The 26,323-nt window shown below is 45.8% G+C and overlaps 1 protein-coding gene across 2 annotated transcripts in view; it reads left to right on the top strand.

Moving 5' to 3' along the window:
- The first annotated feature begins 5,608 nt into the window (after positions 1–5,608).
- The window catches only part of TNFAIP8 (TNF alpha induced protein 8), a 112,767-nt gene continuing 92,052 nt past the window's right edge, over positions 5,609–26,323 (top strand). Inside the window, exons 1-2 of one of the 2 annotated variants that reach the window (XM_045069349.1) lie at positions 5,637–5,721; positions 8,171–8,251. Coding sequence is in view for 1 of the 2 variants with exons in the window: in XM_004759081.3 (XP_004759138.1) it covers position 5,721 (1 nt within the window). In the remaining variant the exon portion in view is untranslated. Of the gene's footprint in view, positions 5,722–8,170; positions 8,252–26,323 lie in introns of both variants that reach the window. The other variant, XM_004759081.3, reaches the window with a different exon arrangement.

Genomic DNA, 26,323 nt, shown 5'->3' with positions numbered 1-26,323 from the left:
TCTGTGCTGGAAAACTCCAGTTCATCCTTTTTGGGTGGAAGTTCCTTTGTGAAATCTTCCCCGTTCATCCAGGGAATATAAGCCACTTCCACTCTCCTCCCAGAGTATGTGTGCATACATTTTTATTGCACGTATCACGGTATCATGGAGTTTTTTGCTTGCACTAAAACAAAACAAAAAACCCTGCTGTTCAGTAACTATAGTCGAGGCTTCAAAGAGAGGAGAGTACAGGAGAAATAGAATCAGATGATTTTTTAAAACTTACAAATACGTTTAGGGGCCCCTGGGTGGCTCAGTTGGTTAAGCGTCTGCCTTCAGCTCAGGTCATGATATCAGGGTCCTGGGATCGAGCCCCGCATTGGGCTCCCTGCTTAACAGGTAGTCCTCTCTCTCTCTTCCTCTACCCTATACCCCAGCTCGTTCTCTCTCTCTCTCTCGTTCTTGCTCTTTATCTCAAAATCTTAAAAAAAAAAAAAAGTGTCTAAAGTTAGTTCCTACCTTTAGCTGGGTAGAAGCAAAAACAGGCATGCAGAGAGATATTTTGGGTAGGCAAAATCCCCTGACATGGGATTCCATCTCATGACCCTGAGATCATGAAACCTTAGTGGAAATCACACTACTTTGTGTGATTTATAGGGTGTTGTGGTCTTGGGTCTTGGAGTTTTGGCCTGGGAGGATTCATTAATCCAGACAGAGCTGCAAGGATTTATAAAATATATGTAGCTACTCACTAATAGACTAGTGATTAGAAGATTCCTAGATTCTAATACTTTTTTTTTTATGACCCCACATTGGAAATACCCAAGAGCTAATTTGAAAATGAAGTGATCCAAGTGTTTATTTGCTTGAGCAGGATAGGAAAGTTAATATCTTTGCTAACTTCTAAATATTATCATACTGTGAATATGGTGGAAGAATAATAGTTCTTTAAGACAGTAATGCAAGTTGCCTGAGATTGTAGAGTCCCTTTCCTTCCCTAATCCCCCTTAAATAAGCCCTGAGATGATGGCCGGTCTGCATGTTTCTATGAGCAGCACCTGTGGCCTCTCGGGTCTATATGGCCCTAGTAAAGTGGGTTGTAGTGAGTGAAGGTAGCAGCGTCCATGGAAAATTTTTAACTTTGCATTATTTTTTTATTCTTAGCATTTTAAAAAGATTTATTTTAAAGCGAGAGAGTGTGCAAGTGGGGCAGGAGCTGAGGGAGAAGGAGAATCCCAAGCAGACCTCACTCTCAGCAGGGAATCTGACATGGGATTCCTTCTCATGACCCTGAGATCATGAAACCTGAATGGAAACCAAGAGTTAGTTGGTCACTTAACCGACTGAGCCACCCACTTAGTCTCCCCAAAAGTTTTGCAAGGAAAGTATAGAACTTGAGAGGTTGAGGACAAAAGGGACACCTGGTTGGCTCAGTGGGTTAAGCGGCTCCTTCGGCTCAGGACATGATCCTGGGATCCTGATATTGGGTCCCACATGGGGCTCCCTGCTCAGCAGGAAGTCTGCTTCCCCCACCTCCCCTGCTTGTTCTCTCACTCTCATAAATAACTAAATAAAATCTTTACAAAAAGAGAAACAGAAGGGATATTTAACTGAATGCAGCCCACATAAGATAGAAGCAAGGGCTCTGGGGGGACCCAAAGAACCGGTGAGAGGGTTTACTCTGATCCTCTGGGATGAGAGGAAAGGAAACCACGATGAGTGGATGTAGATGGTATTTTTGCTAGCTCCAACAGGAAGTCGAGAAAACTATTGCTTATCAGTATATTTTATATTAGCAGGTAGGGATATCGAGAGCAGGAAGGGCAAGGGATGGGAAAGATGTCTCAAGGAAAGAGGTAAAAATTGAACCCCCTTCATACTCTTGTGATGCAGGAGGGTATCTAGGCTGCACACAGACTTAGCTGAGATTAGAGATTATGTGTCTGTAGAGAATTAGGTTCACCTTTTCAGGTTCTTCTTGAGTCCATATCGAAAATATGGTTGGTTGGAAATTTGCCAGGCGAGTACAAGGAAAGGACGATGAGGTAAAGGAATAGGAGGAGGCACTAGCAGTGACTGGCTGAAGTGTCGGTTGTTGGCGTTAGGCTGGGTAGGAGAGGAAGCTGGGAGAAATGCAAGTGTATGTGAGGCAAAGGAAGAGTCAAAAAGTAAGCCAAGGATAAGAGACTAGTCCAGGCGTAGAATGTTGAAAACAGGGGCACCTGGGTGGCTCAGTCGTTAAGCACCTCCCTTTGGCTCAGGTCATGATCCCAAGGTCTTGGGATGGAATCCCCGAGTTGGGCGCTTTGCTCATCAGGAAGTCTGTTTCTCCCTCTGTCACTCCCCCTGCTCATGATTTCTCTCTCTGTCTCTGTCAAATAAATAAAAAATATGTTAAAAAAAAAAAAAGGAATGTTGAAGATAGATTGTAGAACTGTGTAAAAGATAGAAGGGGCTCTGGACAGTGCTGTTTTAGGGTGCAGCTGGGAACAAGGGAAACAGGAGTGAAGCAATGGGGACAGCTCCTGGAGCTGAGTTTGGAGGCACCATGACCTCCTGGCTGACTCTCACAGCAGTCATGCCAATAGTCGCCTCCTTCTAGCTCAGCAGAAGCGAGGCGCATTGTCCTAAGTCGTCCAATTTACACGCGGCAGATAGATTACCACAGTTCTCAGTTGGTGGTAACAAATATGACTGCCCATGGGCATTCAGGCAGGAATCATTTCTAATTATTTGGGGGTGGGGAAGGATGGGAGTGTACAAACTCTGTTAATCCTAATTTAGTTGCACCACTGCAGAGTCAAGAAGTATTTAGAAAGTAAATGTCTTTGTCCCTCCCTCTAATGGGTGGCATCACCAAAGACAGAGCCTGCCAAACCAGAAACCCTATGAATCAACCTAGATGCCTCTCCTTCTCTCAACCCCCACATCCCATCAATCTCCAGGACTTCAGCATCTGTATTAGTTTCCTATTACTGTCACAACAAATTACCACCAATATAAGGTTTTAAAACAACATAAATTTATTATTTTACAGTACTGTAGGTCAGAATTCCAGTGTGGATCTCAACAGGATAAAATCAGAGTGTCACCTCAAGAGCTGAGTTCCCATCTGTAGGCTCTAAGGGAGGATTCCCTTTCCCCTGCTTCGTTGGGTTACTGGCAGAGTTCACTTCCTTGTGGCCGCAGGACTGAGATTCCCACTTTTTGTTGGCTGAGATCCATTTCCAACTTTTAGAGGCCACGCATTCCTTGGCTTCTGAACTAGGTCCAGTTCCTCTCATATTCTGAGTCTCTCCGACCCACTCTTTTACTTTACAGATTCACATGATTAGATCAGACCCACTCAAATAATGCAGCATAAGCTCCCCATCACATTGTCTTTACACATAAGCACATCTGCAAAGTGTTCCAGGGATTAGGGAGTGGACATCCGTCCCAGATTCAGTATTCTGCCTACCACAGTATCCCAACCTGTCATATTTCAGTAACTTCCTAAGCAAGTTTCCTGGCTCTGGCATTCTCTTTGCTGTTTTTCAGAATGACCTTTCTGGAACAACAATTGATATGTCCCCCCTGATTAAAATCCTTCTGGCTTTCTACTAACCAAGGGTGAAATTAATGCTGTTTAGCTCCTATAGTCAGAACACATACACACACACACACACACACAGGCACATGCGCGCTTGGATTTAAAGGGTCCTCTTTTGTTATTTTATCTTCATTTCAACCTACACTCTACTTTTTCTCAACCCTCCTGAATGCTTGAAAAATGTTGATTGTGCCCATTTTCCACCTGTAGATGCTCCTGGAACTCCTATTCCTAATTCCAAACCCAACTCAGACATCACCTCTTTCATGATGGTCTTGCTGACACCCCCCTCCCATAGTATAACCACAGGACAGTGTTCTTTTCTAAACACCTATGAACCCTGTGCATATTCTTATTTGGGGCATTGAACACAAATGTGTTGTGATTTTCTGGTCTACTTCACCTACAAAGTGTTTAATTACCTGTCTCCCAGCCATACTGGGCCACTCCCTAAATGCGTAACTTTGGGCAGGATATTTTACTTGACTATGCCTCCATTTTCCTTTGTAAAATTAAGGTAACTAGGGGCACCTGGGTGGCTCAGTGGGTTAAAGCCTCTGCCTTCAGCTCAGGTCATGATCCCAGGGTCTAGGGATCCAGCCCTGCATCAGGCTCTCTGCTCAGCAGGGAGTCTGCTTCCTTGTCTCTCTCTCTGCCTGCCTACTTGTGATCTCTGTCAAATAAATAAATAAAATCTTTTTTAAAAAATTAAGGTAACTCTAAGAGCAACATTATAGGCTGTTGTGAGGGTTAGGACGGTGACCTGCCCATACTAAGTTTTGCTAATATTATTATTAACAGCCCCCTGCACAGAGCCACCACATAGTAGGTGTTTAATGGATGTTTGTGGATTCATTGTGCTCCTACGAAGGTCAGCACCTTCATGAACCTCTACCCCGGGTCGGGGCCCCTCCGCAGAAGGAAGGCAGATTCTGCCCCATCCCGGGGGAGAGCTAGCCTTCGACCCCACAAGCAGGAGCAGTCACAGTGAAAGCCCTAGAAAGTGACTGAGACCAGACGGGCTTCCCAGGAGCCAATGAAGTCTTTACCTGAGAAAAGAAGCCCTGCAATCTCCGTGAAGGGCAACCAGGTAGACTTGAGGCCAGTAGAAGCTGAAAAAAAAAAAAAAAAAAAAGAAAAGAAAAGAAAAAAAGTGGGACTTAGGGGCTTATGTGGATAGTTCTAATCAATAATAATGGCAACAGTTGGTAACAGTCATGCATGCCTGTTTCGTGCCAGGCACAGTAAACATGTATGAGCACATTTAACCGTCTCAACACACTATGAGGCTGGCATCTCATTTTTGCGACTGAAGACACCGAGGCCCGAACGTGTCCCTCAAGCCAGTCCTGACCCCTCGCGTCCAGACGTCCCTCCTTCCAGTCCGGATCCAGCTCGCACGCCGCAGCCCGGCCCTCCCCTGCCTTCTTCGGGGCACCTGCCATGCCACCCCGGTGTCAGGCTGGGTTCGCCCAGTACAGGACACCTGGCTCCCCTTCCCGCCTCCGACCTCCTAGGTCCTTCCGCTAGCCCTGCCCCTCCTCCTCTCCCGCGTCTTCTACGCCTCTCAGCTCTTCAACCCGCTTTGGCCCTGGACTCCTAGCTCCTCCTCTCAGCTCCGCCCCCGACCGTCTTGCTCCTCATGGCCCACCCCCGACAATCTAGCTCCTCCCACATCCCCGACTCGGCCCCTCCTCCCCAATCCTCCCCGCAGCTTCCCGGCTCCTCCTCTCAGCTCCGCTCCCGACCTTCGGGCCCCGCCTTATCCCCGCCCCTGGCCTCTCCTCCGCCGCCTGCTCTGCCCCCACTTTCCTAGCTCCTCCTCTCAGTTCCTCCTCTGGACTCCTAACCCCTCGTGGCCCCGCCCCCGGCCCGTTCGCTCGTCCTCCTGGCCCCGCCCCAGCGTCCTCGAGCCTCCCGTAGCCCCGCCCCTGGCGCCCAGTCTCCCGCCCCGCCCCGACCGCTCTGTTCCTCCCTCTGCCTAGTCCGCCCCGCCCCTGGCCGGTGGCTCCTTTTCTCTCGCCGCCTCTGGCCCGCGCTGCTGATCCGTCCGCGGAAGCCCGCGAGCGTTCGAGCCGCTAGGGAGCTCCGCACCGTCAGATCACCAGGTTCGCCTCTGTGTCCCGGCGCCGCCGCGCCCTCTCTTCAGAGTAAGTGCCTCCCGGCGCGTGGGTCTCACACATACTCCCTCTTGGGGCTTCCCCGGCCGCTGGGCTGACGGCTGCTCCTAGGGGCGCGCCTTCCGCTCCCTCAGACTTTCGGGAGTGAGTGGGTGTGAGTGGGTGCATGGGAGCGCGTGTGTGTCAGAGTGTGTGTGCAGGCGCGCACAGCCCCGGAAACTCCCCGAAGTTTTACCCAGTTTCTGCGCCGCGGCGCCTGTCTGAGACCTCCGGCTAGCAGCCCCTACCACAGACTCGGGTCGAGCCTTTCCTTCACTTCCACCTCCTCCTCTGAGCCCCACGCGCGACCGGGTCCTTCCTTGTGTAGACGCGGAGCCCGCTATGTGCCCCGCTGCCTGCTAACAGCTCGTGCTGTGCAGAGGAGACTGCCCGGGTTACCACAGTGCCCCAGGTTGCAGACGGAGGTGCTGGCCGGAGATTGTAATCCAACCCCGCGTGGTAAAACGGACGCACTGGAGTTTTTACCTCCGTCGTTCGGTGGAGGCTGCCTTTGCAGAAGAAAGTTGTGTGTGTGTGTGTGTGTGTGTGTGTGTGTGTGTGTGTCTCCTTGCGCGCGCTCGGGTGACACTGGAGCCTTAAGCACCTGATGGAGGGACACCTGATGAGCCCTTTGGGACCCAGGGAGGCTGATAGGCATGTTCAAGACCCCCCTCCGGCTGACCAACCAAACTTTGACACCTAAAAGGGTGTGCATTCATTCAGTGACACGGTAATGCTAGCGCCAACTGATTTCCTAAAACACAGCAGTAGTTAGAAAGAGCAGGACCTGCGGGATGGTGGAAGGAAGGGGACAAGAGTTGAGAGCCCAGCCCTGGAACAACAAAATCCTTGAGTTACTTGCATCCCTGTGTAAATTCTTTCATGGGGGGATGGGCAGGGGGTCAATACTACCTCAAGGTAGAGGACATTTCTGCATTTAAAAAAAGGTTAGGGGCGCCTGGGTGGCTCAGTGGGTTAAGCCTCTACCTTCGGTTCAGGTCATGATCCCAGGGTTCTGGGATCGAGTCCCGCATCGGGCTCTCTGCTCAGCAGGGAGCCTGCTTCCTCCTCTCTCTCTCTCTGCCTGCCTCTCTGCCTGCTTGTGAGCTCTGCCTATCAAATAAATAAATAAAATCTTAAAAAAATAACTAAAAAAAGGTTAATTGATAGCGACACTGTACTTGAATCCATCCCTAAAATGATTCCCTGGTTGCCGAATTCTTCTGAATTCTTCTGTATCTCTGAATTCTCTGAATTCTTCTGTATCTCATTGTATTCTTGCTGTGTTCTTACTATGAAAGGAGAGAGCCCCATAAAATGCCCCCACTTCCTTGACAATTCATTTAAGACATGCTGGTAATTAAATGACATGTCGAATAGAAATCTTTCGTTGAGGTGTACGGGTGGTGGGGGGTGGGCGGCAGAAAGCTGTGTGGCTAAAGAAAATCACCAGAACAGAGCAGCTTTACGTTGCCATTGTACGCTGGCATGCGAGAGCAAGTGCTGATAAATCACTTTAAGTGCTGCTTATCACAGCAGATATTTTTATCCTGGTTTCAATCCTGTGTTACACAAAAGTGTTTCCACGGTGTTTTAACTAAGGAAACATTATGCTGTGAAATGTAAACATATGACTCCATCTCTCTTAAAGGAAAGAAATAATTATCACACTTAATTAAACACCTGGAAACATTTATTGCCACCTTCTAATTAGATCTGACATGGGGAGTTAAGTCAGCAAGTTATTGCTAATTTTCTAGCTGGTAACACAATTAGCTTTTTTGTAGGGTTTTTTGGATGGCTGTTCCCCTTGGTACACAGTACATGCCTCCCCCACCCCTGGCCCACCTTTTGAGTTTCTACCTGTTATTTGAGTAAATAGTTTCTGGAAGTGGATACCACCTACCTCCCTGCAAAATGCGAATGCTTTAGATGTTGACTGTTTCATATTCACCATTTTTGCATGAACAGATGTAGGCCTTATAAGCTACTATATTCATCTAGATTATCGGATAATTTAAGAATCATTGGGAAATCATTGCATCTGAGAAGCGGCCCCCAAAAGCATAGTTGTTCTGACGAGTGGACCCTGAAATGTTGTTCTTTTTTTTTTTTTTTAAAGATTTTTTATTTATTTGACAGAGAGATCACAAGCAGGCAGAGAGGCAGACAGAGAGAGAGGAGGAAGCAGGCTCCCTGCTGAGCAGAGAGCCCGATGCGGGGCTCGATCCCAGGACCCTGAGATCATGACCTGAGCCGAAGGCAGTGGCTTAACCCACTGAGCCACCCAGGCGCCCCTGAAATGTTATTCTTTAAGGGAGATTTTAATCTCTTGTGCCATTTGGTGTCCTTTGCTTAAATTCAATGATATGGGGTAGCTTGAGCTGGAAAATCTCATCTTCATTGCCCCTTAGTTTTCCATTTCTGTCTCTGTTGCCAGTTACAGTGTTCATCTTGGTAGCATGGTCTTGTGAGTGCAGACCCTTCAGGGATCCTGACAGAATGGCCAAGAAGCTTTAGGGTGAGCATGCCCCCCCCCCACCAGAAGAGTGTTTTCTGAGGCCTGTTCTCTGCAGTTCTTCATTCTGTTGAAACTGGAGGAAAGGGTGTGTGGAGAGAAATGATTGCATCCAAACAGCACTCGTTAGGAAATGCCATATGGGAGGAGGGGTCAATTTCTAGATGGTTTCTGCTTGTGGGAATTTCAGATAGTTGCTCTTTGCTTTTGGGCACTAGGGAGATCTCGAAGTTTATGGGTCCACTTATTCCTCTTCTGCTTGGAACCGCCTTTTGGAATGAAGACATTTGCTTCTTGAAGATTTCATGTGTGGTCTGTCAAGAGTTAAGCTTTGCTGACACACCTCTCAGAAGAATCTGTTCCCCACCCCTTCCAGGTTTGCTCACATTGAAGGGATGGAACGTGGGGGAACCTTTGGGAGGCAGGGGAGGATCAGTGAGAACAAGTGAGGGCCACCTATTTTCTCACAGAGACAAAAGCCAGCATTAGTGCAACCCCAGTCCCAGGACCACTGACTTGGGCCCTGGGCCCGTGCATAGGGGTCAACCTAGGTTAAAAAAAAAAAAAGAGAGAGAGAGTGGACCCTTGACCCCCTGTTTGGCATTCTCAGTCAGCTCAGGTCTGAGACAGAAGTTGATGGAAGGCACTGTGTGTGGGGCTAGATCAACTTTTTTCGCCTCGCCCTTCCTCACGCTGCCCACATCCTGCGTCTAATACCAAATGCACACAGTAAGAACTCAACAAACATTAAAAAGGAGCTTTTAAAACCCCAGCCTTTATGTTTCCCTGGGGTAACAGTTTCCCTTTCAGCTCTTCTGTCCCTGGTTTTGATGACTCTGGCCCTGGAGTCTGAATTGACTGAAGTTTTTAGACTCTTCTCCGTGAGTGGTGCTTACCAACAGCTAAAAGTTGGTGCTTCTTTGAGGGTAAAAAAAAAAAAAGTTTTTCAGTGAACCTTGTTGCAAAACATAAATGAGATAAAATAGCATCCAGTGGACACCGGTTTGCATTCGACATTTTGGAGTAAGAAGAGGAAATGAGCTATAGGTGGAGGGTAGATAATTCTAGAAACAAGAGGCATTCAGGAATGTGAGAAACCATCTGTCCTATGGGTTTAAGACCTTAACTTCTGTTGTTATACAAATCTGGGGGTGTATCCCCTCTTTCAGCTTGTTACCATTGGTTCACACAAGGGACACTGATAGAGCTCTTGCTGTGTGCACAGCCCTCTCCTATTCACAGGAGGGCTGGCAACTTGCAGGGGAAATGTCGGTAAGAACGGGCCCCAGCAGGTAGGTTGACAGTGGCAAAAGTAGGTTTAGAATTCTTCAGTTTCACCAAGGGAAGTAAAGGCACTTCCCTAGGATAGAAGAACCATTTTCAAAATACTTTTATTTCAAAAGGTAAGAAACAGAAATAAGCACTTTTCTTCTGATGTCCCTTTCAAATGGCCTGGGCTGTAACTGCCATCAGCCTGATTCCAGAGAACTTTGTTTCCCTGGATCTTCACTTTGTTTCCCTCCTTTTAGAGAGTTGTTGCATTTTCTCTAGAGGCAAGGATTCATGGTTCAGGACCCAGGTAGTGGAGGTTCGGAACCAGCGGCAAAGCTGGGTGGGCAGCTACAAGTTTGTTTTTCTAGGGTCTGCTCTGTTATCTAGAACGAGAGAGTTGATAGAACAACTCGGGGATGTTTCTCTTGAGGTAACGAGGGGCGGGGGCAGGCATACAGTGATCTGCCTCACACAAAAAGAAAAAAAAAATGGATGAGGGATCACAGGAATGGGCCTCTGCTTAAGCACCCCATGCTGACTTATAAACAAATCGCGGTTTGTTTCTTTAATAATAGAGAATGGAATTAAATCCAAAATTCCACTTGTAGTTTCCGTAAACACTGGGAATAAGGATGACTTCTAGGTTAGTCACCATGTGGTTGGTTCACATGACTCTGCAGGATTCACCTCTTCCGGTCCCAGCCACCCCGGCTGTGTGACTTTGGAGAGTCCACTCAAGCTCTCTGAGCCCGTTTCTCTACCTCAAAACTGGGGTAGTAGTTACGTCCTGGGTTTTGTGATGTGGATTAAAGCAGAACGTCCCTCTCCTGGTGTCCATGTGTGGAAGCCGCCCGGCAAAGGATGGGCTTCTCCGGATTGGCCAGGTTGGGCTCACTTTGAGAGGATGGTGTTTGTACTGGGTCAGAGTGGAGGGGAGAGGAAGAGCCATAACTTGTACCACATGTGTTTTTAGCATGAACTTTCTTTTTGCCATGATGCCAGAGGAGCCCAGAGAAGGGGGTGAATATAGCCCAATTTCAATGATTCCCAGCTGCAGCGTCATGTGATAATGGAGGGAAATCTTGCTGTTGCTGCTGCTGCTTCTAAAGAGAAATGAGCCAGAACAGGGTATCTGGGTTTTATGTATCTAAGCATGAGGCAAGCCAGCATCCTGGGAGCCTCCCTGTGTGTGAGGGAAGCGTTTCTTTCTTCCTTCCTTCCCTACCTCCTTCTTTTCCTCATCCTCCCTCCCTTCCTTCCTTCCTAGAGAGAAAGATTACGGGGCAAGAGGGAGAGGGAGGGAGAGAATCTTGCACAGGCTCTACGCACGCAACCTGGGTTGGGGGGCAGAGGGGCTCGATCTCACAACACTGACATCATCACCTGAGCTGAAATCAAGAGTCGGATGCTCAACTGAGGGAGCCACAAAGGTGCCCCAAGAGGAAAGCTTTTTAAGAAAAACCTGTTGCAGTTAAGATGTGAGCAGTGGGTTGACCTCTTGGGGCCTTTGTTTAAATCAAGTATTGGATGAAACCCAATTATCCAAGACAGACAGGCAGGTATGTCTCAGCTGTCCTCAGTGTCACAAGGGGACCTGGCCTTTGGGGGGAAGCTGCGAGATTTCCAAAGGGCGGGAATGCCTCGTCTTGGTTGTCCACTGGGTTAGGGTCTGCTGGGCACACTTCTCTCTCTCTCTTTCTCTTTAGGGCATGAAATACCCTCATGTATATTTGAAATGAGCCAACCTTCTCCACTCCTGAGCACTAAGAAGTTTTTTACAATATCACTGTCAACAAAAATACCAAAATGAAGGAGGCAGAGGTTGTAGTGTGTGTTTGTGAACACCCAACTGTCTTCATCCTTCCCTAGTTCAAGAGCTTGAGCTGACTATGTCCAGGCGTGCGCTCTCTCTCTCTCTCTCTCTCTCTCACACACACACACACACACACATGTGACTAAGGAATTCTGCAGAGATGTCAGTCTTCTGAGAAAATCGGCAGACACCATGTTGGCAACAGATTGAGGAGTTCAGAACCATCTTTGATGATCCAAACCTTTAAGGAGTAAGTCTCGGACTGATTCCACCAGTCTTTCTTCTCTCTTCTTTCTTCTTCTTCTTCTTTCTTTTTTTTTTTTTTTTTAGATTTTATTTATTTGAGAGAGAGAGAGAGAGCACGCTTGTGGGGGGGTAGGCAGAGTCCCTGCTGAGCAGAGAGCCTGATGAGGGGCTCAATCCCAGGCTCAGGCTTATGACCTGAGCCAAAGGCAGACGCTTAACTGACTGAGCCACCCAGGCGCCCCTCTTCTCTCTTTAAAAAGATGAGGTAGTTTTCTGGGAAAGGCTGGTGTTTGAATCTATGTTATCACTTCCTAAGGACAGAGCATTCCTAATTTTAGTGCTGGAATCCCTTGTTGCCTAGGTGACGGGATAGGCTCCCGGGAACTCACAGAGTGTACCTGAGACAGGTGAGCGGGCTCAGACCTCCCCTCTGTGTGGCACTCACCAGGCTATTTTGCTCCTTGGCTTCTCTGACCTGGAAAGCTCAGGCTGCTGTGACTTGCCAGGGTTAGACACTGTGTGTCAATGGGGAGCCTTCTGAGGAGACAGGGCCTCTGGGGGGTCCCTGGCCTTTGTGCCCCAAGTGGGATGGTTTGAATGCGTGAGTATCTGGGCAGCCACAAAAGTGATAGACCAAATGAAGCTGTGAACTTTTCCAGCGTGCTGCTGTAGTGCAGGGCCCATCAGGGGCCACAACTCCCCACCTAACAGCAAGTCAGTATCCCCTGGGACCCTTGATACCAAAGATGCAGGTTTCTGGTCTCCACTACCAGAGTGGGCCTGGGACTCTGTATTTCTGAACCCCTCCCCTCAAACCTTGACTACTGCCTAGCAAATTCTAAAACCCTAGCCTGGGAGACCAGTTTTAATGTCTTGTTCTATAAGAAGACTATTCAGGCAACAGATGATCTGTAGGGTTATTTTTTGTTTGTTTTAGTGGGGGCCCAAGGTGGTTTTGGCAGTGGAAAGTACAGATTTCTTGAAAGTTCAGAGTGGTTTTAAAAGTTTAAAGAAGATTAAAATGAACTGGCTCAAAACGAACACCTGTTCACCCATTCTAAGAAACAACAAAGTGATTTTTCTAGTAGGTCCTCACCAGGTGGAGGAATGTTGACCAACGGTGAGGTCAGAAACAAAAAAATAACCATCAACACCTAGCATGGTGTCCCACAAGTAGGTCCAGGAATTGAGAGCCGTGAAGCAGGGACCCCAGGAAATCAGCTCAGGGTTCGTTAGTTAAAAATCTAGATTACCAATCACCAGCTCTGCTGACATCATTGGCTGGTGCTGGCTGCTTGGAGGCCATCTCCTATGGCTTCATATGGGATGGGCGCCCCTTTTTCAAGGGTGGCAGACAATGGGAGGAGCACAAGGCCTAAGACTTGGTCACTGAATAGCACTGAGTGAGGGCTGCCCTAGGTCCCCTCCCTGTCCTGAGGTCCCGACCCCTCTGGGGCTGTCCTCTTCTTGGGGTGCTCCTCTCATTTCAAATTGGTGGGCAATGGCAAGATGGAGAACACAGTTTCTTTCCTTGAAGCCACCTTGCTGTAACTTTCTCCACTTCCTCTCCTCCTTCTCCCTCTTCTTTTTTCAAATTCTTTTTCTTTTTCCTTCTTTTTTTTTTTTTTTTGCATTTTGAGTTGGGCCAGTGCTTAAGACTTTCTTCCCTATTTCTAAATTCTGGTCACTTCTCTCTTTATCACTCTGGTAAGAGCCATGGGGTATATTAGAAGTCTGCCTCTGATGATATATAATAGCCATTTTAGTAGGAGGCTCTGTCTTTCCTTGAGATTTAAATATTCTACCAGGTATCAACAAGGATATAAAGGGACTCCTCTGAGTCATGCTTGCGCCCCTCTCTCTAGGCAGCCATCCTGCAGTACGCTGAGGGGGACGGGGGTGCTTTGAGCCTCGTAGTTTGGGAAAGGGGTCAGTTGTAAGAGTTTGGGAAGTGGCTTGTGGAGATGGATGGCAGGGGCATACCTGACTCTGAGCTCCCTCCAGGCACATCTACCCCAAATTTACCTTCCATCCATCTGTTGTAAGTTCTGTTGCCTTTTATGGTTGCCCTTACGGTTTATACAGCCCTGATAATAAGTAGTGTGGTATATCAGCATATTGGTGAAGCTCAGACTGGACGGCTTTGACAGCAGATCTATATTTCTCTCAGCTCTGGAGGCTGGAAGGCCAGGCTCAAGGTGTCAGCAAGTTTGGTTTCCCTTGAGGCTTCTCTCTGTGGCTTGCAAAGGGCTACCTTCCATAATTTCCTCCCCTCGTCTTTTCTCTGTGAGGGCATCCCTAGTGTTTCCCTCTCTTTATATAAGGACAAGGCCCTGTCAGATTAGGGTCCCACCCTTGTGATCTCATTTTACCATAATTATCTCTCTAAAGGGCCTATCTCTGAATAAGGTCATATTGGAGGTTGGGGCTTCCAAATATGAATATGTTAGGGGGCAGAATTCTCTCTCTAACAATGAAAGGGTATTACAAATGGTAGTCTTTAGGTTAGCGTTGTACAGTTTACATCTACTATGTAGAGTGCTCTGAATTGGCAGTTACTATTTTGCACTTTAAACAACTATTTTTAAAAATTTTTTAAATTTCTTTTCAGCGTAACAGAATTCATTGTTTTTGCACCACACCCAGTGTTCCATGCAATATGTGCCCTCCTTAATACCCACCACCTGGCTCCCCCAACCTCCCATCCCCCGCCCCTTCAAAACCCTCAGATTGTTTTTCAGAGTCCATAGTCTCTCATGGTTCACCTCCCCTTCCAATTTCCCTCCACTCCCTTCTCCTCTCCATCTCCATATGTCCTCCATGTTATTTGTTATGCTGCACAAATAAGTGAAACCATATGATAATTGACCCTCTCTGCTTGACTTATTTCACTCAGCATAATCTCTTCCAGTTTGATACAAAAGTTGGGTATTCATCCTTTCTGATGGAGGCATTATACTCCATAGTATATATGGACCACATCTTCCTTATCCATTCGTCCTTAAATAACTATTTTGAAAAAATTAAAACATGAGAAAAAGGTGGGTTTTTTTCTACTTATCTACTTATTCACAATATTTGGGGTCTTGATTCTTTAGCATAGGCCCATTTCCATCTGGGTATTTTCTTGTCTCTCAGCCTGAAGAGCTTCCTTTATAATTTCCTGTGGCTCAGACCTGCAGGGAACAAATGCTCTCAACTTCTTCTGTGTGTGTGCCCTTCATGTCTGTGTGTCCAATTTTCTTCTTATAAGGACACCAGTCATTTTGTCTTAGGGCTTTCCCTAACGGCCTCATTTTAGGTGAATCATGTCTTTAAAGATCCTAACTCCAAATGCAGTTCTGTTTTGAGGTACTGGATGCTCAGGTTTCAACATTCGAATTTGGGAGGGGGGCACAATGCAGGCCGTAACAATCAGGATACTGTAGGTGGCAGGTTAAGAGAACACCCAACAAACAGGTTTGAACAGTAAAGTCATTAAGTTATCTTGAGTGAGGGGCAGTCTGTGGTTGGTCCAATCCAAGGTCGAACCAATGGCTTAAACAGTTATCACCAGGGACCAAGTTCTTCCCATCCTTCCACTCTTCCGTTGTTAGCATGTTACCTTTCTTTCAACAGACTTGCTGCCTCAGGGGCAGAAAAGGGTGTCCTCAGCACCGGATATTGCACATTGTTCCCAACCCCATCCAAAGGCACAAAGTGTGTGTGTGTGTGTGTGTGTGTGTGTGTGTGTGTGTGTGTATGGAGGGTGGAGGGCAATGATGAATCTATTCTTCTGCAGTGTCCATGTCTTTCTGTCCAAGGATAGAATCTTTCCTGAAGTCTCCTCAGGCTTTGTGGGGCAGAAGTGAGTGAAGTGTAGGCTACAAGGGAAACTGTGAAAGTAAGTGGCAGTCATTAGGGGAAAATGCCACTGTGGGAGGTTGGCTGTGCCAATAGGAAGAAGGGAGAGGGCATGACAAGTGGGCAGGCAGCACGCTCCCTGGACCCAGACTCTCACATTCTAGAAGCTGTGTAGCTAAGGCCCTCACTATTCCTGAGAATGATAAAACCAGGTTTTACTGGAATTAAAGCTAACCACCATGATGAGGAGTGGGGAGAAAAACAGAAGATGGAGGAGGTGTTGAAAACCACATAGGCTTCATTATTCCTAGTAGTGACTTTTTAATGCTCAGGCTTTAAATGCTCACCCTTTTTTAATGGGAAGGGTCATGGATTTAGAAAAATAGCACAATTTACTTTAGAGACAGCATCGTACATTCAAACCTCGAAGGTATCCACCAAATAGAGAGTTCTTCACGTTTCTGGAAAGGTTCACAACCATAATGGCAATAATGACACACATTTATGGAGTACTTAGAGCAGATCAGGAGAAGGGGCTGAGTGTTAATCCATGTTTACAGATAAGGAACTGAGGTTTGGGGAGGTTAAGTAAGCCCACAGGTGCCTGGCCACACTGGGCTTCGTACTGTAGAAGTTCACTTGTCCCGCTTATGTATGCACTGAGCGGCTACAGCACATTACCCCTCCATAAACCTGCTACAAACTCCCTCATTGCCTGTGGATTCTCCAAGGCTGTTTCCTTTCCAGCCAGCCACTGTCAGCTTCATGGACAAAAGTCCTAGGATTATTTCAGATATAGTTCACCTTTCAAAGTTAGGAAGGTAGACATTCAAAACCCATGGAACTGAGCTTCTCAAGTTGAAAGGATAACTCTGATGTCCTGTTTTGTAAAGGAAAAAAGGTGGACAGTTTTCAGACATATCCTAGAGAAATGTATCTTTCGTCATTAGCTCGTGCTGCCCAGTGCCCAACTGAGTGGTGGCAAATGTGCCCTCCAGTTTACAGTCTTTGTTTGAGGCATGTTGTCTAAGAGTGGGGACAGCTTCCTGGCAGTCACCGTGTGGAGACTGCCCCCTGCCCCAGGGAAGACCTGGGTGTTTGGGGTTGGCCACACAGATGTTGGGCTAGTTGTATGTCTTATCCCATGGCTTTGATGCCAGGAAGCTTGCCTTCTGCTCCCAGACCCAACGTCCTGTCCCCACAGCTCAGAATGGGGGCTGACCCCGGGAGGCTGCATTTCTTCACTTTGTTCCTGAACTCACGTTGCTAAAGCTGTAACAGCACCCTGGGTATGACAGTTCGGTTAGACTTGAGGATTGCTAAAGTTTGGGGGAAAAGTTCTGTTCACTTGCTCTCTTAATCTCCTGTTGCTAATAGCTTACATGGGGGGTTGGGAGGGTCGAGTAAAGAAGAGAGTAAATGGTGTCCCTTCCTTGGCTAATTCTGGGAACTCAAAGCGAGTAGGCTGAATGCTAGGACTTTTGAATCAAGCAAAGACTCTCACGTCTGTAAGAACCCAGTATCTAACAGCTTTTGGCAGTTCTGGTAGGTCCCCGAGAGGACATTTTTGCCCTGAGATTGCCTTTGGAATATTTTGGAGCACACCATTTGCTGTAAGCTTTAGGGAATTCTTGGAAGTGTTATAAGGCGAATTTTAATCAGAACATTATAGATACAGTCTTTTACCTTAAACACAAGTTCATTGAAACAAAAAACCTCATCTAACACCTGCTCCCGGCTGATCTGCTGCTAGGACCCTTTCCTCTCTATACCTTGTGATCCCCTCCAGCAGTTAGCTCTTTCTCTGTTAACACGCCTAGATTTTCTTAATGCTTTTTTTTTTTTTAAAATAAACCTTTTTTTTATTATAAAATGAAATACAAATACCAAAACCCACACAAAGCAAATATACACTTTAGTGACTTACTGTAAGACAAACACTCATATAACCGTCCCTCCAGGCAAGAAACAGCATTTGGCCAGCTACTCCACAAAGTGCCTTCACATACCAAGCCCCAGTCATATTCTCCTTTGTCCCTCCAAAAGCAAATGCCAGCCTGACTTTTATAGTAATCACTTCCTTGCATCTCTTTATGTTTTATCACCCAGATGACCATGAGAGTCATGATAGTTAAGTCTTGCTCATTTTTTTTTAAAAGATCTTATTTATTTATTTGAGAGAGAATGAGTGAGAGAGAGCATGAGAGAGGAGAAGATCAGAGGGAGAAGCTGACTCCCCAAGGATCTGGGAGCCTGATGCGGGGCTCGATCCTAGAAGTCCGGGGTCATGTCCTGAGCCAAAGGCAGTTGCTCAACCAACTGAGCCACCCAGGTGCCCCAGTCTTGCTCATTTTTAAAAAACTTGATGTGTCTTTTAGATCTCTTTGAGTCTACAGATTCCCTTAATATCCTCCCCATATTCAAAAAGTGTGTATATATATATATATATATATATATATATGTACATATGTATATATTTGTGTGCATATATATATATTTGTGTGTCTGTATGTGTATATTGGGTTTTTTTTGTTGTTGTTGAAGGATTTGGGCTATTTTACTCTGTAGTTTCCCAGAGAGTTGATAACAAGATGTGTGCTCATGGTGAAGTTCAACTTGCATCTTTGCTGTGTGTTTCCTGCATCTGGGTCCAGAGGCTTAATCAGACTCAGGTCTGATCGCTTTAGCAAGGTGACAGGTGCCATTGGATTCTTTCACGGAAGTGTAAGTGTCCGCTTCTTCCACTCTTTTTTGCTTTTTGCAGCTGTTGATCCTTGCTGTCTGGATCTATTAGTTCATTGGGGATTACAGACTGGGATATTCTAATTGCACCATTTTCATTTCATTTCTTAGCTGTAATCATCTTATTAAGATAGACGCCCCTTCAGACTATTATTTGGTTACTGAGTGGTACAGTTCACATAAAAAAACCGGAGTGAATATTTGGTTCTTTCCTTTGATTTACCCACTTTTCAAGAATTGGTTTCTTGTGGTTTTCAAAAGGTGACCAGTTAGGTATGGATTTTTTTTTTTATTGTTATAATCATGGAATTACATATATTTGATGGGTTGCAATCCACTGAAATTTTAACTTTTTTTTTTAAGATTTTATTTACTTATTTGACACACAGAGAGATCACAAGTAGGCAGCGAGGCAGGCGAGAGAGAGAGAGAGAGAGAAAGAGAGAGAGAGAGGAGGAGGAGGAAGCCGGCTCCCCACTGAGCAGAGATCCCGATGCGGGGCTCCATCCCAGGACCCTGAGATCATGACCTGAGCCGAAGGCAGAAGCTTAACCCACTGAGCCACCCAGGTGCCCCAATTTCTTTCTTTTTAAAAGATTTTATTTTTAAATAATTTCTACACCCAACGTGGGTCTAGACCTCACAACTTGAGACTGGGTTGCACACTCCAGTGACTGAGCCAGCCAGGTTCCCCATCCCCTAATTTTTTGATAGCGACCTTTGTATTAATGTCCTTGTCCCACATTTTCTTTTCTTGAGAATCTTAAATACGTAACCCCATTTTCTTCTGATCAAGTATTGTTGTCAAAATTCTGGTGATGATAATTTGATTTTTTTTCTTCTATATGACCTACGACTCTTTCAGCACTTCTGAGAGCCTCTACTGTATGCCTGTTCCCTTCCATTTATTATCTACCTACTCTTCCAATACATTGATTAGTGAGCTAAATGCTACCGAATCCAGGTTAATGATTTGGCCCACCCTGGTGCCAAGTAATTGCGCTCTCCTGTTAACTCAAAATAAGCCACTTACTCTGAGTAAGGATAGTTCTTATCTTTGTAACCTCAGCTCTACTTTGTAAAGTGCACAGAGTTAGCGCTAAATATATACTTGTTTATGAAATCGTTGGGGAAGGATGTGGGTTTTCTCCTTTCCATTTTAGCCTGTCAAGGACTGCCCCGCCCCTTTGGCTGTTTCCTCCAATCAGGTGCGTCTTGGCCCCAGAGCAGGCCTTGTGCACTGAGGCAGGCTCCGCCCCCAGCAGCAGGTGTATGGCTGCAGCGCCCCTGGGGCCCTGGGTTGTCCTAGAGTCAGGTTTTCAGGCCATGTTCTCACGTTACCAGCACCCTGGGAACCCCTGGCTCCCAGAGGGTCCAGCCCCACCGGAATGCCACTGTGGCTCCATTCCTGTTTGCAGTCCCGGTTGACCGTAGCTTGACCTCTTCTTGTGGGTTTTAAGGCCCAGGCCCCTGGCAGTGTGGGCCCAGACCTTAGCCTCTCAGGGGAATGAAGCTGCCACCTGTCCTTTCCTTTCTTGGTTGACCTTTCTGCTCTTCAATTCTTGGCTGCTGAAACCCACAGCAGGATGGCAAAATGGATCCCCTTGGCCTGCATGTGATGCCCCATTCATTTGGTTCAATACCACCCTGTGTTTAGTTGGTAAAAATTAAATGCCAGTGACTGGGGCATGGATGCCAGTTTGGCCAAAGCCTCTGCTGTTTGCTGCTGAATTAGCCTGGGCAGCCACACATTTCATTCATCTGCCTGCCTCCTGTAGACAGTTGCATTGAGAACCTCAGACTTCAGCTATCTCATACTTCTCAGAACATTTGCCATTGGGTATGACCCATGGACCATCCACTTTTATGCCTGGCCTGTGCTAGTTCAGCAACATCCTTACCCTGGCTCTTTTCGTTAGGCCCTGGCCTGTGGGCCTGGAAGAATTTATTTCCCCCTTCCTCTTGATCAACTCAGTGCCACGCAATTAACAGGAAAAAAAAAAAAAAAAGGTTGTAATACATAGCTTTTGCAAATATTCACGCTACAAAAGCAACAATAAGAAGATTTCAGCAAGGGGCACCCGGGTGGCTCAGTCAGTGAAGCATCTGCCTTCGGCTCAGATCATGATCCCAGCCAGGGTCCTGGGTTCTACATTAGACTCCTTGCTCAGCCGAGAGCCTGCTTCTCCCTCTTCTCCTCTCGCTCTCCCTTTGTCTGCTCTCCCCCTGCTTGTGTGAATGCTTTCTTTCTCAAATAAACAAATAAAATCTTAGGAAAAAAAAAAGAAGAAGAAGAAGATTCCAGAAGTAATGGAATAGTGTCTCTTCTCCAATGGATGTGAACACTGAGGTGATCTCAGTTATGCAGAAAGACGGGAACCCCATTGCCTAGAGCACATCAGAGAAATCTCACTGGCACCAGTGAGTCAGTGGTATGGAAAAACTGCCTATGACATGAGAAATTACTCTGGTTGCCCTCCTTTCTGTTCTTGGTCAGCGGTCCTGAGGAGAGGAACTGTGCTCAGACTCTGCACTCCTGTGGCTGGCCTGTCCTCATGAGGTTTTCCCCAGATCTAGCAAACGGTCCTGGGAATGACTCTTTCCTCCTAGGAGTTTCCATGGATGACTATGGGCTTGTGTGAAAATGTAAGCATTTTCCAGTCTGCTTTTATTAATTCAACAGAAATCATACTGAAGACTTTTCCTTATTTTTCCTGCTCCTAGATGACAGTGTTTTTTTGCCTTTTGCCTCTGATTAGCCCGGGTGTGAACCAACTAGGGTGGTAGAGGCTCCGGATTTCCTGAGCGCTTACTGTATGCTGGGAATTTTATGCTAAACTTTCAGGTACCTTGCCAAGTCCAGGGTTCTGTCATTGTCGTACCCATTTTAAAAACGAGGAAATTGAGACCGCAAGAGTCAGAGTCGTTACCCAAGTCAAAAGCAAAGTTGATATTTAAATCTGTTGGTTCTTAACCACATCGCTGTACTTCCTTTCGCAAAAACACAGATTTTTACCTAGCTGGTTTGCAGGTGCTTGTCGTTAAGTGACTAAGCGGGGCTCCAAGGATTTGGAAGATGGAGCTGGCTCCTCTGTGACATTTAGATCTTGAACAGACTTTTCTTAGAGCTATTCGAGATCCCTGATTTAGACTCTGTAGCATCAGTGGAAGGGGAGTAATACAAATACAGCTTTAGAGTCTCATAGCCTTGCGTCACCCCAGGTTTGCAAATCAGTTGTTGAGAGCTGTCTGTCTCCAGTGTTACAAGTCAGCATTGTTACCAACACTTGCTTGTTAACACCTCAACAGGGGACTGGAGACTGAGGTGAAACCCAGAGGTATAAATTCTGAAACTTGTTAGACATTCTAGTAGTGAATTCAGTGGAGAAGGAAGTCAAAATGATTTAAAAATAAGGTTGTTGGATTTCTTACTATGTGTGCCATCTCTTTATATATGTATGTTCCCAAATTGTTCTTTTATTCCTCTCCTCAGGATGACCATGAATGGCCACTTAGGTTGTGCACTGCACAATGCAGGAGAAACCATCCACAAATATGATAATTTAGAGGTACTCCTGAAGCTGGGCCTTGCATGATCAGCAAGCCTGCATTTTTAAAAAATTTTTAATTGAAGGAAAGTTGGCATATTATATTATGTTAGTTTTAGGTGTACAACATAATGATTTGACAAATATATACATTATAGAATGCTCACCAAGATAAGTGGCATCGCCATCTGTCACCATACAAAATTATTACAGTTTTATTGACTATATTCCGTCTGCTGTACTGGTCATCCTCATGGGTTATTTACTTTGTAACTACAAGTTTTTGTACCTCTGAGTGCCCTTCACCTCTTTTGCCCTTCCCCTATAGTTTCCTCACCTCTTTTTTTTTTTTTTTCTTTTTAAGCATTATTCTTTCTACCCAGGGGAATAGTGTAGACAAAGTTTGCTTCCATCATCTTTTTGAAGCAATAAAGCATGCAGATTCACTGCCCCCACCCCAGCACCCCAGCTCAGAAATTCTATGATTCTGGTTGTTATTACCTGCACTTTTCATTGTCATTTGAAGCCTGTCATCCAGGGAGGCTAAAGCCCCTGGGAGAGCAAGAAGGGGAGAGCCCTGGGACCCTCTGGAAGAAATGCTGTCCTGCCCTAGTGTGGAATGAAGAATTCTGCACGAGGGGCCTCAGGCTCTGGAAAGTAGATCTGGTCCCGAGCCTTTCCAGGAGGCTCCAAGGCGGCAGAACGTCCTGAGATGCTCTTGCGAGTGAGTTTATTTTTAGATTATCTTTATGTTCCCCTTCCTTGCTAAGACAAGCAATTGTTAACTGCATTAACATATGAGGAAATGGGCTGAATTATGTCTTACGGGAGAGAGCCCATCTGTATCTATCCAAGATGCTGATACAGCTAACCGTGAGTGAATTCACTCTAGGACAAAAAGAGTTCATTACAGTGCCGATTTTTAAAAAAGGGGGGAAGGGAATCTCTAAACAACTGAAGTATGCATCAATGGCTAATATATATTACCGTACTTCCTTGAGTTGAAACATTAAACGCACTTTTATAACAAGGCTGGTCTCTGTGTACTGATAAGAGGAGATCTCCAAGAGAGATTAAATAAAAAAGCAAAATAATGATCTTATTATGTTTTTAAAAAGCACATTATATGTTTATGAGTGCATAAGCATTTTTTTTTTTACAGGAATGAACAGTATGCTCTGAAGAGGGGAGCTGTGGGTTGACAGATTGGGAAGGAGTTTAACTTTTTCATTTGATACCTTTCACAGTGCTTATATTTCATAGTAGAAAACTTTTGGTGGAGGAGAGAATTTAGATTTCAGTTGGGTTTTTGAGGCATTCTAATATGTCTTGAGAAAAATCTGTCTAAACAGAGCCTGCTGAGCAAAAAGCAAGATGTTGTTTGTAAACACTTGAGGCTCTGAACATCAGGAACCTTCTCTCCCCTCTCACCCCAACCCCACGCCACCTCCCCAGCCTTTCCTTACTCTACTCCTCCCCACCCAGCTCCCCAGTGATTGCATTATCCTTGTAACACAGGATTGTTGGTGGCTCTCAGTGTCCAACAGAAACCAGTCCAGGAGAGTATAGGATGGAGCCCCAGATCATAGGCTTATGGTCTGTCTGTCTTCCTTGCCCAGGGGAGTGTTTGTCAAGGACCAGGCACAGTGCTTTCTCGGGGATATAGGGGAATGACTTGCTGTTCAGAGACTACATATGACTTCTTGGAGCTTCAGCGTAGAAACTTCCTACTTGTGGGAGCCTGGGTGGCTCAGTCAGTTAAGCGTCTGGTCTGCCTTCGGCTCAGGTCATGATCCCAAGTCCTGGGATTGAGTCCCTTGTAGAGCCCCACATCTGCTCCCCACTCTGCTTCTCCCTCTCCCTTTGCCCTTCCCCTGCTTGTGCTCTCTGTCTCAGATAAATACATAAAATCTTTAAAAAAAAATCTTCTTGTAAAAAACTCATTGTCAGGAGTAAATACAGCGTGAAATGGAAGGCTCCTGGCCCATGCCCCAAAGGACAATATTTGCTAACTTGCCTCACCCTTTCCCCAACGTTCAAGGTGGGGTCTGACCCCCATTTCTCCTCTGCATGTTTCCATTGGTCCCCATTCCTGAGCTGCTTTGTCCCAGAACACACCCCATTCCTCCCTGCTGTTGTCTTTGCCAGCTGTGTCTCCCTAGTCTTCAAGGTCCCACACTTCTCCTTCCTGGACAGAATTAGACTATCCTTTGGAATTCAGTTCAGATGGGGCCTCCACACCACCTTTCCTGGTTCTCTTCTTTACCAGGAAAAACAAAACAAAACAAAACAAAACAAAGGCCAGATGTCTTCTCTTCCTCTTCAGAATAGCTCATTCTGGTCTCCCTGTCTTTATAATGATTATATCACCGATGACATCTTCCTTAGTTTACAGCCGTCTAAGTGTTGCTAGATAGCCTTCCTGAACACAGTGACTAAGTCTTGTTCATCTCTAGACCTCCCCTTTGTTCCCACATTCTCCAGTAAGCGTGTGTTAATGAGTGACTTCATTTTTATGATTTGCCCAAGTATTATTTCACTTTCATTTAAGGGATTATTTTAGTTCGAAGCTTAAAAAAAAAAAAAAAAGATGACATTTCCTTGAAATGTACTATTATTAGCAGGGTGGACAGAATTTCTTTCACCTGGCAAGGATTAAACTTGGAAGTTGTAGAGCTGCCGTTCCTGAAGAATGTTCAGGAAGAGACAGGCAGACATTTATCTAGGTGGTCCTGGCTATTGCCACCCTTTATGTGAGTAACTGGCTCATAAGTTCTCGTCTGGTGAGGTGAGATCTTATCCTGGTAATTTTAAAAAAGCAAACAAACCTCACCCACTATTAAGACAGCTCCCAGCAGAGGTAAAAGAAATTTAGACAGCAACTATGCAGTAAGGTTGTAGATATATGGGAGGAAACAGCTGCTTCATTTTCCCGTTTCTTTCCATTCTTACCCACAATTACATGGATCTATATTATAATCTATATTAGAGCGGAGACCATAGGGCATACACACAGTTTAATATTCTTATTTTCTCTTAACATATTTCCTACACATTTTCCCATGTCTTCATGGATATTTGATTCTGGTTCTCCATGAAACCGTTGGAGTTCACTTCATTGTTGCCTTTTTCCAGCAAGGAATTCCATGCCTGTAGAACAGAGCTGTAGCCGGCGGGGGGGAATGTCAGCCTTGTATATTTCTTTAAAAGATGAGATCTCATTCTGGTATTGCTGACATGTACTAGAGCACAAATAGGAACCCATGATTTGATTGAAGTTCTCGCAGCCCAGTAAATGAGATTAAGATCATGAGCCGCTTTAAAAAACGTTTTCTTCAGCAAATACACATCTTTAAGAGATTAGACGGAGTTTTTTCCCAAGCAGTGCCTTTTTAATATTTACAAAGGCCTGTTGGGAACAGCTGGAAGGCAGCCTTCTCTTATCAGCCCCAAGTTGTTTGCTAATGAATTTCAGGGCTCCAGCACTAATAGGACAGAATAATTTTACATAGAAGAATCGATCTCTAGCCTCCTTTTTCAGAAGAAACTAATCTGGCTGGTGCCTGTAAGCAATGAGGTGTGTTGTACATAAGGAAATCATTAGGGCTAACTACCAGAATCTCTTTGAGGTCTGTGCATATAATCTCCAAAGAGAGAGTGGGGATTTTAAAATTAACTACACAGAATCCTAACAAGCACTATAGATTCCTTATTGGAACTAATCTTGCTCTGGCCTTAGGCTAACTCAACTAGATTTGTACTCCCTTTGTTGATTTAAAGCCACCTTGACTTCTTTTTACAATGGTAACCAACGGTCTCCTAACATGATGATGTCGTTTTTCTCTGTGGAAGTTCTTAATTATTTTTGCTATTTCTATTATCAGTTGTAGTCATAGTACAAAGGACCATCAAGGTAAATTTGCCTGCCTGGTCAGCTTACCCATCAGAGATGGCATACTTTATAATAATCTTGTTTATCTGTACTTATTGCAAGTCATCTCTTATAATTTAGCACAGAGATGATGGTCAGATTTCTTTGTGTTTCCCAGAGGGGTGACTGCATCTTGGTGTGGCTCCCATGGCTTTGTCTATAAAAGGACCCTCCAAAGATTGTTCCTGTTTTGTTTTTTGTTTTTTTTCTGTTTTAAATTATGGCGTAAAGAGAGGCATTCCGTCTTGCTAGCCACCCAGACCAGCTACACTGAGTCCCAAGGGGACGGTCCTTAGGAGAAGGACTCTGTTAGATCCTAACTTACTCCTGAATTCAGGAGAGGACCTGCACTGGGCTGGAATCTTCTTTAAAATATTGGAGGTTTCAGAAGAAATCTTCTCGATTAGAAGTCTATGAAGTGGCTTCAGTTCCTGGGACTGGGCCCAGGGTGCCTGCGATGGGGGGAGTTCTGCCAGGTTAGGGCTGTTTGGATACCGATGACAGCAAACCTTTTAACCTGGTTGCTGTTTATTCTTGCCGGCCTCCTCCCCTCATTACGTTCTCTGAATCCGTCCCATTTATCACCTGTGACACTGCAAAGCTGCTCCTGCCCTGAGATAAGTTAGGGGTATCTGGATAGGAGGCAAGTCCTGGGGAAGAAGTGAGGGGAGGTTGCTCTG

This window comes from Mustela putorius, unplaced genomic scaffold (genome assembly GCF_011764305.1).
Source record: "Mustela putorius furo isolate JIRA1106 unplaced genomic scaffold, ASM1176430v1.1 tig00003923_pilon_pilon_pilon, whole genome shotgun sequence".
NCBI classification, from domain to species: Eukaryota; Metazoa; Chordata; class Mammalia; order Carnivora; family Mustelidae; genus Mustela; species Mustela putorius.
The sequence above is the reverse complement of the archived record's forward strand: the minus strand, read 5'-3'. Positions and strand labels throughout refer to the sequence as shown.